General features: G+C 49.9%; 5 protein-coding genes across 5 annotated transcripts; 2 read left to right on the top strand and 3 right to left on the bottom strand.

Annotated features, from left to right (window-relative positions):
• Nucleotides 1-38: 38 nt before the first annotated feature.
• BO87DRAFT_373614 (uncharacterized protein) lies at nucleotides 39-325 on the bottom strand (the record flags this gene model as incomplete). Its single annotated transcript, XM_025622591.1, has 1 exon — nucleotides 39-325. A coding segment is annotated over one exon (257 nt), but the record flags the coding sequence as incomplete, so codon positions are not given.
• A 4,258-nt stretch (nucleotides 326-4,583) lies between these two features.
• Nucleotides 4,584-6,771, top strand: BO87DRAFT_327857 (CAIB/BAIF family enzyme). Its single transcript, XM_025620196.1, has 4 exons — nucleotides 4,584-5,245; nucleotides 5,293-5,591; nucleotides 5,640-6,140; nucleotides 6,193-6,771. Exons 1-4 carry the CDS (start codon nucleotides 4,870-4,872, stop codon nucleotides 6,733-6,735), a joined length of 1,719 nt encoding a protein of 572 aa, XP_025483434.1. The 5' UTR covers nucleotides 4,584-4,869; the 3' UTR covers nucleotides 6,736-6,771.
• Nucleotides 6,772-7,020: 249 nt separating this feature from the next.
• On the top strand, nucleotides 7,021-8,121 carry BO87DRAFT_191753 (uncharacterized protein). Its single transcript, XM_025618485.1, has 3 exons — nucleotides 7,021-7,335; nucleotides 7,449-7,681; nucleotides 7,768-8,121. Exons 1-3 carry the CDS (start codon nucleotides 7,152-7,154, stop codon nucleotides 7,795-7,797), a joined length of 447 nt encoding a protein of 148 aa, XP_025483433.1. The 5' UTR covers nucleotides 7,021-7,151; the 3' UTR covers nucleotides 7,798-8,121.
• Nucleotides 8,122-8,444: 323 nt separating this feature from the next.
• Nucleotides 8,445-9,559, bottom strand: BO87DRAFT_422811 (40S ribosomal protein eS19; the record flags this gene model as incomplete). Its single annotated transcript, XM_025627135.1, has 4 exons — nucleotides 8,445-8,733; nucleotides 8,809-8,869; nucleotides 8,939-9,002; nucleotides 9,530-9,559. 4 exons carry the CDS (start codon nucleotides 9,557-9,559, stop codon nucleotides 8,445-8,447), a joined length of 444 nt encoding a protein of 147 aa, XP_025483432.1.
• Nucleotides 9,560-10,059: 500 nt separating this feature from the next.
• Nucleotides 10,060-12,725, bottom strand: BO87DRAFT_191687 (RNA 5'-triphosphatase domain-containing protein). Its single transcript, XM_025618484.1, has 2 exons — nucleotides 11,904-12,725; nucleotides 10,060-11,856 (listed from the first exon to the last, which is right to left on the bottom strand). Exons 1-2 carry the CDS (start codon nucleotides 12,343-12,345, stop codon nucleotides 10,085-10,087), a joined length of 2,214 nt encoding a protein of 737 aa, XP_025483431.1. The 5' UTR covers nucleotides 12,346-12,725; the 3' UTR covers nucleotides 10,060-10,084.
• Between the last annotated feature and the right edge of the window lie 683 nt (nucleotides 12,726-13,408).

Raw genomic sequence — 13,408 nt, 5'->3', positions numbered from 1 at the left:
TTATTGCAGAAAGCCACTCCATTCCTGGGCTCATATTCTTTTCTATCTTTACAAACTAATTAATATGATTATCCCCATATTTCCACCCCCTCCATCCTAGATGCTTTCGTCATTATCTTCACACAGACTACAAAGAGTAAGTCGGTGACGAAGCCTGTGATACCCGCCCCAAAACCCAACCGACCAGAAGTTGGTTGAATTTCACCACACCCCCAATGAGGTAATTTCAATAGGACGTATACTACAACCACCACCTCCACTTCCTTGGTTTTAAAGAGTAGTAGACGGAAAAGCAAACGTTTCCACTTGATTCCATCGAGCATATCAAGGCCGGTGCCTCGTGCGCGTGCGCCCCCTCCCCGCGTCTAGGAGGGTTGATTGCAGGGTTCTTACCCTACAACTGGATTATCCTCCATGGGATTTTTGTGGTACGCGATAACCTTCCATGATGACGGCACGTGGGTTGTCGGGCACCGCACATGCGCAGGTGGACGCCGTGGTGACTGGCTGTGCATCCCACCCTTCATCCAACCCCCATGGAGAGTTTCTTTTTGCAGAAGCCTAAATGTGTATTGGGGGAAAGAAAGTGTAGAAATGTGGATTGTTCCTTGTGTGCGGGATTCATGGGTAGGAACTGGGCATTTTAGGTTGCACCGGAGCTTGCTCTCAATTTTTGGGTTGGCAACAACAACGTGATTCTAGAGAGGCATTTAATTGATTGACTAGCGAGGATCCTCTACTGCGTATCTACTTCATCTGTTGGACCCATTAGATGCGTTCCCAATATTCCCGTCATTGCATCATATACTTTTTGCTAGATACGTCGACGTTCATTAGATTGTCTGTCTGCTTTTTTGCTCATGCAGCAGACTTGCATCAAATAGTACGGGGGTGTCATGTCCTCATCGGCCATATCAAGCCGGTTGGGATGTCGGTTGGGGGAAATGGACAATCGCTGACTGGCTGAGACGGGCTCGTGATGTCTATGCATCTCCGCTCGGGCCTTTTTCCTCCTTTGCTTTTTCTACTCTGGTTCTAATGTCGTTTTGCTTGTGCCGCATGCGATCAACATTCGCCCCCACCAATCGCACTAGAAAGAGGAGTTGACGGGGGATGGTTCTCCGTTTGTTGACGATGATTATAAACTGAGGTGTCTTTACACGTTGACTTCAGATTGTCGGGGTGGATAACATTATTAAATAGTGGTGTATCAGGATGCTCGATCTACTATTCAATAGAGTAAGTATCTACTGCATAGTGGGTATGTTATTTATATCCTTAAAAGTGGATTCAATAAACTAGAGGCTAAAGGTAGACTATTTCCAACAACGCCGCATCTAAATAAATAGTAGTGGTCTATTATTGTCGCTTCCCCCTAAACAATAGGGACTGTTATGATCTATCACCCCTATGCAGATTGGTTGGGAATTCCATGGAACTTTCGATTGAACATACTATTTTCACGACTAGAAGGAAAAGGCAGCCTGAGACCCATAGTTGAAAAGCAATACACGGGATCTACATCTTCCATACGATCTGCCGCAGCCGCAGCCACAGACTACAATCATACATTGTGGCGATTCTGTGCCACTTTAATAGCCAGGCCATTACCATGGCCAAATATATGGACTAGCCAAATTACAACATACAACACAATGTAATTTCATAACTATAGATGTCAGGCAGCTGGATAGTATAATAGGAGTGATTGATCGATGCCCAATATAGTGTTATCCGGTGCTACGATTCGTTCTGATACCACTACAGAGCACTTCGTATGGAACTTCTAAGCTCATCCAAACTTCCTGTCAGCCACATGACCCTGTAGTGCATTTGCATGTTTGACAATCGTACAGATGAAGAAATCGATACCGCAACACTTCTTGAATATATATATAGTTTATTTACAATTGCATCTTACTGCTAAGGTCACAAGGGATCCAAGCATCATGCAGCTTCTTTTCTCGAACCTTTCTAGTGCCTAAGAGATAACACACCTGCGGCTTATAGGCGTTTCCTCTTAAGATGCTAACCGTGGTGCTTAGGCAGATAATTAGTATCTGGTAGTCCAACCATGTGAGACCTTTCATTTCTGCAACCCAATGTCCCTCACTCCACAGAATTGAGAGAGTCATGCTCCTATTGTTATCCAAGTTCAATCGAGTAACATGGGTGCGAGCTTAGTTGACCCATGAATTATCTGAGCGGAGGGAAGCCAGTAGTATATATAACCATGCAGCACCAATGTATACCGATAGGGCTAGAATATCAGATTGTCAAAATTGCAGCGTGCTTGCTTTATTTGGTAAAGACACACAGGCTTCCCCTCTGTTTCTTCCACTCCTTTGCATCCTCTACTCCTGTAACTAACATTAGTTAAATCACCAAATAAAACAGCACGTAAAACACCATGTTATTCTTCTTTTGCATCTTTTATAACTCTATATCCACCGCTTAGAAGTTATTGGACGCTCCGGACCGTAGCGAACGCGGCAGTTTGGCAGCATGTCCAGCGGGAGCCATTCTGTCGTATCAGTGGCCATTAGTTCAAGCGTGCTGGCCCATCGACGGGGGCACCTCGCAGAGGAATGAGCTGCCATCCCCCGCGCATTGGCCTGACGCGTGGGTTTATATTATCTTACATGATACCAGTATCGCTGCTACTACATGAGGCCAAAAGTGGGCTAGTGACTTCAATGGAGAGGGTGATATATGCCCCAACCGTATACCTCGCGGACCGACTGTCTGGCTGGAGGAGAAGTGCATCCCCTGGTACCCCATGTTCGTGGCTCTTACATACTCGGAGGTGAGGTGGTGCGTTTGACACAAAAAAAATAAATTGATTAATCAAAAGAATCTGATGAAAGACAAGACCATTGTCTACGGTATTGCTATGGTCGGACCTGGCGCCGAAGAGGAGGGGCCCGCGAATGTATATATCGTTGATTGAAAGAAATGGTCTAACTTTGACTTTCTAAACACTATGGTTCATCTCTTCATCAAGAACAAAAAAATTCTGTTATGGTCGATGCTACTTTCATCTCAGACGCGCTCAAGGACAAGAAAACGTTCATGCCGAACAGAAAGGCCATGATTTCCGAGCTGCGAAGGCTGCCCTTGGCGCGGGGACCGGAGCGAACGCGGCAAGATAATGTTTCTCTGAGATGGTGGGAAATGGGTATTCCTCCAATACTCCGAGAGAGGTCATTTTGGTGTAAAGGTCAGACACCCAATGATTGTATGACTGTCCCTTGGTTTACATGGTCATAACTTGGGAGATTGGGAGCGCCAATATCAAAGAATATACTCAGTGCAGCTGATCCAATCTCCTGCAGTCCGCTAAACGGATACTAGGGGAAAGACACAGAGGATTATGTCTCACGCTGCTTCTACTCAGGTTAATTCCTCGAAACAAGACCTGCCTCTAACCTGTCACTATGGGATCGGAGTCTTACATCGACTACTCGTAATAATTCTACCCGATTGAAGCTTATGAGTGATGCGCATTATACGCTGCCAGTTTTGAACTTCGAGACTTTCACCAGGTGGTCGAGGGGCAGCTCGTTTGCAGTAACTAGAGAGTTTACGTTTCAAGCAACTAGAAGGGGATTTTGACCGTCTCGTACCCTGTTATTGGGTCGGAAAATCGACTCCGACCTGTTACGAGAGACTAGACCTATCTCTCACTGGGAGGCACCGGATTGATATTACCTCATATCAGGAATACTATCTTGCAGATGTCTACCAAGCAGAGCTTGGCTACGCTCGTATGGAGTGCTGATAAATTTCTACAACAAAGGTCCAGCACAAGGGATTTAAATCGACTAATGTTGTTGTCCATGAGTCGATTTAGCAACACAGAACGCTATCTGCGCATAGCTTACATCAATATATAAGAAAATAGCGCTTGATCCTGAATTATATAGACATGTCTATCCCGGTCAGTTGCGCACCTGGTACAACGATAGTTTGGAGTGAGCCTGCCAATATACTACAGGACTATTTGCGTAACCTTGAACATGATACTACACTGGCTGATAGGATTGGACTAGAAGGTCTCGGTGGTGGAATACAAGCAACCTTATTAGGTTATGTCATAAATTGTTATCTGTCTAACATATCAAGCCAAATAGATAAACCATTGAGTCTCTTGTTTCCCTTTCTATAGGAATGTCGATTGAGAGGTGACTTGGAAGGGTTCGTCTCCGAAGTAGGTTACTGATGGCCTATATGCATGCAATATCTTGTCTATTGATCTCACTAGTGTCTACAAGTGTCTACAGCAATAGAACTGAAATATGATGCACGCTAGCTTGCCAATCTCTCGAAATTCAATACATGATATATGACATACCATGGAGATAAATGAGGTCGACGCTTATCTCAGCCGAGTCAAAGCCGGAGGGTTCCGCTTCCGATCTTATCGGCGACGCATCCGAAAAGTGCACATCGCAAAGCCGGTCCACCTTTCGGAATCCCCTCTGCGGGGTTCGTCCCTCTGCCCTTATCCTGGCCCATAATTCGCCTCTCCAGCAAGCATAATGGTTTCCTGCACCCATTCACTTACCGATTGGTCCACATCTGCGCGTTCACAGCTGTGCAGTTACTCACAGCCGTGCGTTCACCACTGCACCTTCACCCGACGGACCAAACGTCGGAATATTCCCGGCGCAATATTCACTGCCATCACAGTAGGCTCCAGCCGTGCCGAAAATCTTGCCTATTAAAAGGCAAGGTTTCACCTCAAACTATTCTTTGCAACTGACAGCCGTGTGGGATCCCGCGCTAACAATTTGCTTTTGCAGTTGAGGAAGAACTTTGTTGCACACACATCTACTCACGAAGCTCCACCTAGTACTGATTGACATCATGGCGGGATCTTCCGCGGTGGACTATTCACCAGTTCGCGAAGCTGGGCGCATCTTTTCTCATCTCTGTGATCAAGCTGAGCAGCTCGATTTACCTAAAGAAGTGATTGAAGGCAAGGATGCCGTTTCTTTCTCTTCAACACATGACGAAGTTTACTTTCCAATTCCTTTTAAGGAAACCGAGACGCTTGCTGCCCTTAAGGGTGTTGAGGGTTCCGTAGCCGGTGCTATTGCAGACCTCCGCTATGGACCTTCTGAACACAAGCGCAATGTCAACATAAGTCTTGAACGGGCGACTGCGTTTGGTTGCCAGGCTTATATGGCCAAGGTCGACGGGCTGTCCAAGTTGGACCCTGAGGTGAAGAAGAAGCTCAAGGGTAAGCTGCCCATTCCAAGCACATTCAACCCAAGCTAACAGACGTAGATACCGACTTGCTTGCAGCCCAATCCAATGGCTACCGCCGGATGTCGGCGAACCTCTACAAGACCAAGAACGACAACGAATACTTCCACATCCACGGCTCGTTGGAGGCCACCACAACGCTCAACATGATTGGCCTGGAAGGGCAGCGTCCCGACCTGACAGACTACGAGGAGATCATCAAGGTCATTGAGAGCCACGTGCAGAAGTACAGCGCCGCGGAGTTGGAAGAGATGAACAGAGAAAGACGACAGGCGGGTGTGACCGCATTTAAATATGACGATTTCAAGAAGACCCCGCATGTATGACCCCTGCCCTGTACCCACCAAGCAACGCTGACAAGCTACTAGGGAGCACTCAACGTCCAACAGCCTCCGTGGAAAGTCAGCCGTCTGAATGGAGACTTGCCGCCGACCCCCTTCCCAGCCAGCCGCAACGGCAGCAAGCGAGTCCTCGAAGGTGTCAAGGTTCTGGAGCTGTGCCGCATCATTGCCGGCCCTACTGTTGCCCGCATCCTGGCCGAATACGGCGCGGACGTGCTAAAGATCACCAGCCCCAACCTCTCCGATGTCCCTTTCTTCCAAGTTGACGGCAACATGGGCAAGCACGCCGCCGACCTGGACCTGAAGAGCGAAGCGGGTCGCCGCCGATTTGAAGAGCTCGTGGCCGATGCCGACGTTGTCGTGGACGGGTACCGCCCTGGTGCGCTTGAGAAGCTGGGCTATGGCCCCAATGCTCTTGCTGCTTTGGCTGAGAAGCGCGGAAAGGGCATTGTGTACGTCAATGAGAATTGTTTTGGTTATGAAGGAGAGTGGGCCGGCCGTCCTGGCTGGCAGCAGATCGCCGACTGCGTAAGTGCTACTTGCAACTTAACACGAGCCATAACTAACTTATTTGCAACAGGTCACCGGTATCGCCTGGGCTCAAGGTCAATTCATGGGCCTCTCCACCCCCGTCGTCCCCCCCTTCCCCATCTCCGACTATGGCACCGGCTGCATGGGCGCCATCGCCGCCCTGACTGGTCTCTACAACCGCGCCAAATACGGCGGTTCGTACCACGGCAAAGCGTCTCTCATGCACTACGACCTACTTCTCTTTGCCGTGGGCCAGTACTCAGAGGCCATGCAAGAGAAGATGCGCGCCGCGCAGCCCGCAGAGTTCTTCAAGCTTCGTCATTGCGACAGCGTTGATCGCATTTCATCGACCGTTCTTAAGATAATGCAGGCACGTTTCCCTCACCTCTACCGTACTCCTGAGGAGGCGGGCGCGGAGGCCCTTACGGAGAAATGGTTCTCCAAGGCGTACAATGCGGACATTGAGATCGTTCGCCCGATTGCAGAGATAGAGGGTGTCGATAACTCGTTTGTTCGGTCCAGTCGCCCCAACGGTACTGATGCAGCGAGCTGGGAGGACTTCGAGAAAGATGTTGATAGCCGGAAGGCGTAGACCTACGTACATAGGACCATTTATGACAAATATTACCAGTAATGAACATCACCACAAAGCATGCACAGTATACTTAACTACGTAGAAATAAAGAAAGACTAGCCAGAATACCTCCCAACTCCTACGCAAGAAAAACAACCCTCCCCTCAGCCAAGACGGATAAGAATACAATCACCTTACGGATCGGATCCGATAACCATCGCCGCCATCCATCCATTCATCGGAAGTCCCTCCATCGGCCCGACAGATCTTGTTCTCCCCTCACAAAGTTATTATCTTACATCACCGATCTATGCAGCATCCCAATTGCCTTCTATTAAAATAAAACTATACCTCTCACAACCACCCCTACACCATCCAATTCACAATACCTCACCCCCAAACCCAAGAATAATTAGACATACTATACATCGAAAATGAGCTACACAATCACCACCCCCCCATCTACCCTCCTCCCCCCCACCAGCGCCGCCATGATCTCCTTCCTGGAGAACTTCTACCGCATCAGCGACACCGAATCCCTGCACAACGAATACGTGACGAATTTCACGGAAGATGCGACGCTCATTATGGGCTCGAAAGTTGCGAAGGGGTTGGATGGTATGCTTCCCCAATTCCCTTTTCTTCATGCAATTACATCCATCTATTATCCATTATTCCGAACCATAACTCTGCCTACTGAACATAATACTAACAAATATGGAATAATACAGAAATCCTCACCCTCCGCCATGGCCTCTGGACCCACGTCGCACGCCGCAAACACACCCCCGAACGGGTGTATTTCGGCGCGGAGCGAGAACTCATGCTGTATGGGACGGTGAGGTATGTGCTGAGGAAGGATGTGGAGGCTGGAAAGCCTGATGAGGAGATTGAGGTGCCTTGGGCTGGGAGGGTCGTGTTTGATGAGAAGGTGGAGAAAATGCGGTTTTATCAGGTTTATTTGGTATGTATCCCCCCCTCTTCCCCCGGTCTTTTTCTTGGTTGGTGGTGGTTTGGGGATGTTGGCTAATTGATTGGTGATGTGTCTAGGATCCGACGGCGCAGGGTGGGAAGAAATAGGTACTTAGTTGGGATTGAGGAGTAGGTTGTGGTGTTTAGAAGGGGAGGGTATCAAGTGTTGGATAGATGTAGTTGGTGGACGGGAATTGATTGCAAGGTGATGGTGTATATAGTTGGTTCTTGTATATGGTTGTATGCATTACATTGTTCTTATGCTGCGGGTCTCGTTGATGGGTTTGCATATATGCTCAAATACCTATGTCTCTGGTGGCTGGCTTCTAGATGGGCTCTATACATCTAATCGGGAGAGGAAATCTAGGCAAAATTCTACACCATGTATGAATTGTCCTTTATGCCCGCAGGAACAACCAATTGATCGATAAAAAAAAAAGAGAAAAGGTAGTAGTAGTCAAGTCATCCTCTCCCTGTCGTAGCCACTCATTCGTCCCAATATTCCATTTCCCCATCTAACCCAACACACCCCCCCTGGGTGGCCCCCATCCAAACCCGCGCGGGATTTGGTGTCAGAAGACAAACGGGGAGTTTTTATAAAAAAAAAAACACAGTAAAGAAGCTAAAGCCTAGCTCAGCTTCAATAGGGAGTTTGCCAGGTGTAGGTAGAGAAGACAGAAGGTAAGGGGTTCGGAGAAAAAGAGTAACATCAGGACTTTTTCATTATTTTAGCTCGAGCATCCGGAGAGACTAATTTACTCCTCGTCCTCCTCCTCGTCAACGGTGGTCTTGGCGATACGGTCAAGATCACGCTGGCCGCTCTGGGTGATGCGACGGCCACCCTTCTCCTCATCGTGCTCGAGGACACCGATCTTCTCGAGGGACTGCATGACCTTACGGTCGACGGAGCCGGAGGCATCGACGTGGTGGGCGGGGCGGGAGCCGCGGTTCTTGGTGGAACCGTGGACCTTGCGGAGACGGCCAACACCGACGGTCTTGCGCATGTAGATGTGGCGAGCGACGGCGGCGGCGCGGATGTAGTACCTATTTGAAAGTATTCGTTAATCACGCTGGTTCTTTTATCTTTCGAGATGTTTGAATCAATGGCAGTTGTCGTACCAGTCGGCGTCCTGGGGAGGGAGCTCGTTGGAGGCGGAGGTCTTGACAGTGTCAACCCATCCTATTTAAGCCGTATTAGTTTTTTGGTCTGATTGTTCCAATTGTTCGAAAGGATCCCGTGTGCACGAACCAGGAATGGGGAGCTTTCCCTGACGCTTCAGGAAAGCAGAGTAAGCAGCGATGAACTTCTGCGCCTATAACCATGGAAAAGAATCCTGTTAGCCGTTCCGTCCATTGAACATCCTATATCGTAGATTGTCTGGCAGGTGCGCATTCAGGCATGGCATGGCATGGCATATAACATGGCACGGCACGTATCGGCAAATCTGGACATATCCAGCAAGTCGCGGCGGCAGTAGTTCCAGTTCGTTCCTGACCCCATAACATCCATTTGATCCAAAATCTCCATATTCAATATATATGGCAGGGGTATACAATCGCGAAGTCGTGCAAGCATTGCATATTCCCCAAACCATACCCAAAACTCATCACATCTGATGCCCAGAGTATATATGTACCCAGCCTTGCTTGATGCGCCCAAATTCGATCCCAGATAGATATATATGATTGTCGCTTGCTCCGTCGAATGCCGATACCAGATTAAATCTCATTTTTGTCGGTTTGTCCTGATCGTGCCGTGCCATATTGTGTGCCATGCCATGCCATCCATCCCATTCCGCACCGACCAACCAATCTCGAATCTTGACATGACATGACTTACGTCGACATCGCGAACGGTGACACCACCCATTTTTGCGACTTGTTGAACCTCGAACGGGGAATCGAAGAGAGGGACGAGGGAGGCGTGGAGGGGGATGGGTCGGTCGTTGTCGTCGTTGAAGGGGAGTCGGGGTCAGAAAGCCTCGAAATTTCGGATTCGCACACAACTTTGCGCGAGTAGTGCTTCTCGGTTGGCTGTGGGCGCTTCGCTTAGCCTGTTTGGGTTAGCCGTACCCTAAGCTGGTGCCTGGGGCAGATGGCCGTGGGCGGTGAGATTTTGATTGGTCATGTGACTGGGGTCGTGCGTTCAGGCATGAATTATATTGATGCCTTAGTTTAATATCATGTAGATCCGTGATTAGTGAGCAATTACTACGAACTAGATAAGGAGCATATTCAACATACGTATTCCTCTATTGTCCTACTGTACAGTCTATGGTATATTTATCGTGATTCATAAAGCGAAACCCCATTATCCTCCATTACGAGAAGTGAAAAAAAAGTAACCCGAAATATCCCAGCCAACGCCTGCCCTGCCAAATCTAACTCATTCTTCCTACAGCGTTGGCGCCCGCTTCAGGCCAACGCAGTATCGCACAAATAGGGTATCAATAAAGTGTTCGTGGCGAATGCCTGGTGGACGTCGCCGTTCGAACTCCTCGATCGCTTCCGGCACACTGAATCCGCGCCGTTCGATCAAGTACGAGACAATCAAGAATCCCGTGCGGTTGAATCCGTAATGACAGTGGACTCCTACCACTGGCCGTGGACCCGCGGGGTTGCCGGACTTCTCCATCTTCTCAGTGATTTCATTCTGTAGTCGGTCTACTAGTGCGATGAAGTCGCGAACCTCGTCTGGAGTAGGTGGGATTTTTGACACCGTGGGATGCTTGTGGTAGTGGATGCCGCCTTTCTCCATGGACGCGGGATTGTACACCGGATTCTCGTAGCTGATATCTATCACAGCGTAGATCTTGTCGCGGTAAGCTTGAGAGAACAGCACAGGGTTGTGTTCTTCGTCCACCTCCCGGAGCATCTTGAGCGCCGCAAAGGTGTCAGCAATTCTTTCTGACACTGGAGCAACCTTCTTCCACTTCGCCAGGTTCTTCACGTCCCACTTTCCTGACGTATTGAGATATTGCAGCTGCCAACCCATGCTGAGGCGGTTATCGATGTGCTGGCTGAGAAAGTCTTGGATGATCCCGGCAAGAGTGCGGTACGTCGCACGGTCGTAGATCAAAGCATGAGACGCCGGAGCAGGCAAGATAACAGTCTTGACCGACCGCCGAGATCCCGGCTGATCAGACTCACTCGTGATCTCCTTCTCTTCAATCTGTGGCTCCACCCCGAATTCCTCTTCGTGTGCCCGCCGATCATACGATGCCGGCATCTTATCGTGAACTGCGGATGCATCGGGAATGGAGCTCACTCCATCCGCGTCGTCATCCACGCTGCACCCTGCTCGGGCAAAGAACTCCAGGATCTTCTTTAGCTCTGCAGGTTTGTTCACCGCATCCGCTTCACCAGCCACTAGGAGAACGGGCGTGCGCACGCCTGCCCATACATCTTCGCCAGGGATGCCTCCGACGGCCTTGCCATTACTGTCATACGACGGCAGTGTTCCCCATGCCATCCGTCTCCACACGGCCGTCTTGCTCTGCTTGTTATAGCGGACTTGGAGGCCTCTGGTATCGGGATCTGCTGCTGCGCCGACAAGCCTGTTCACACTGGTGCTGTGTAAACCGCCCCGCCGATCCCAGTAGCGCCAGAGGTCAAAGATTGGGCTGGGTACATGAAGAAGCCGGCGAAATTTGGCAACATCATGTGGGGGTGGGGGTGCACCGCGAGGGCAGACGGCAATGAGACCAAGAATATGTTCTTTCAAACCAGTGCCTATCGAAGACGTGGAGGATGCTAATAGAGCAGACAGCGAACAGCCCAGACTATGAGAGATTAGAACCACTTCTTGGCCTGCTTCCTTGTCCCGGTGCTGCTCAACGGCTGTAACAAGCAACTCTGCTAGCGCTTCCACAGTATACGCGTCCCAAGAAGTGGGCGAAAAAGACGACAAGCCGCACCCAGGGAGATCGATCCCAAAGCAAGGCCCGACATTGGAAAGACTCGTAAGCAGATGATTAAATTGCGCAAGAGATCCACCCAAGCCATGCACAAAGACCAACAACGGAATCGGCGAGGGCTTAGTGGGCAATTTGTCCTTTTGAGGATGCGGACGGAAGAACGTTCTGATAGAAGGATATGTCGCCGTAGACGTTGTGTATGACAGGTATGATGAGTGCTTCTTCAGGAGGCCTGGGTCTGTATCATGGGCTTGTCTATGTCAGTATCCAACATTGAAACACTGAGAGAGTACCAACCATTCTCGCTCTGCTTTTGTTGAGGCACTTCCGTCTTCTCCACAACAGTGCCTTCAGTGCCATGGCGTAGAGATCCCGTGCTATCGTAGTCTTCCTCATCTGAAGAAGTGACCATTCCTTCAGAGCGCTTGGATAAGCCTTTGCGCGTTCGACGAAAACGTGCCTTTCCTGAGACTTGTCCCCAGGCCTTGCGCCGCAGGACGGAAGAAATGACTCCGCAACCCAGCATAGTGATGAAACAAGTAGTCAGGAAAACGACCTTTCCCCAATTCACCGTGCCATCGTAGCTATATGCCTGACAAAGACGGGCGAGTGAAGCAAAAGCACCAGAATTGGTGAAGGCAGTGTAAGTCGAGTCCCAAAGGCGTAGAGAAGCACCAAAATCCACAAGACCGGACCGAGAGGTGGTAGGGGAGGTTAAAGGGACATCTGTCGACCCCATCCCCGGCGGTGACGAAGACAAGGTTGGGGATATTTATAAGACTACCGACTGGACCAGGCGCGAAGCTGCGTCGCCCCTAAACAGAAACCTTATTACCGCTCACCGATCGCCCACGCCTTAACACCTAGTGTCAGGGATACCTCCGTTTAGGGACCAACGATCGGGAGCGAAGAGGATCCGTTCTGGAATGCGAGTCGAAGTTCACACGAGCCGAGAGAACGGCACCTCTTTGGCGGGTCAGGAGAGTCCCCGGGATCGATAGTGAGGCAACGGAGCGGGTCGATCGAAACACTCAGCAGCCGGGAAGCCCAACGATAGCGCGCTATGAGGCAACGAGTTTGGAGTAGACTATTTTGAGGTAAGGAGAGCTTGTTCTTAGGCACGACTTTAACTGCGCCTCGGGATAGTTTGGACCAATGAATGCTGGGTATCCGTCACGTTGGTCTGCTGGCTGCGCCTAGGCGTTCCGGACAATCTGACAGATCCACCAGGTCTTTATTTGAACCAAAGCAAGGAGGACGACGGCCCAATTTGTTTTAAGGATTGATTCCAACCGAATGACGACGATATCTCAATTGTTGGTTGACCCAAGTAACCTCCGGGTCACATGGAGCGTTTTGCGCGGAGATTCCAGTCGGCGGCAGAAAGATGCGGAGGATGATGCGCCTGACGTCGCAAAAGAACTGTGAGGCAGGTCAGCTATGATCCCAAAGCCACCCAAAAACCAGTCGTACAGGGGACTCATGAGAGTACAGCGTCAACTTTCAGAGTCAATGGTGGGCGGAGTTTGGCAGCGGTGGGCACACTCATACCTAGCTTTGTGCAGCACCAGCAATAGAAAATCGCAACCACACTTTGCGACTGAGGAACGCAAACCTTAACTGGAGTAACTGCAGGCGGGCTGGATCGCGGAGCGGAATCCGGAAGAGAAGCAGAAATGGTGGCGGATAACGACAGGGAGCGGCGACAAACAACAGGCCTGTCAGAGGGTCGGAGGCAAGACCGTGGAGGATCTGCGATACTTTGGTTTGTCGCAAATTTGCCGGCGGTGATTCACATCCAC

The sequence above is a fragment of the Aspergillus neoniger genome (assembly GCF_003184625.1).
Source record: "Aspergillus neoniger CBS 115656 unplaced genomic scaffold BO87scaffold_5, whole genome shotgun sequence".
In the NCBI taxonomy this organism is placed as follows: domain Eukaryota; kingdom Fungi; phylum Ascomycota; class Eurotiomycetes; order Eurotiales; family Aspergillaceae; genus Aspergillus; species Aspergillus neoniger.
This window is presented reverse-complemented; position numbering and strand designations above follow the sequence as displayed.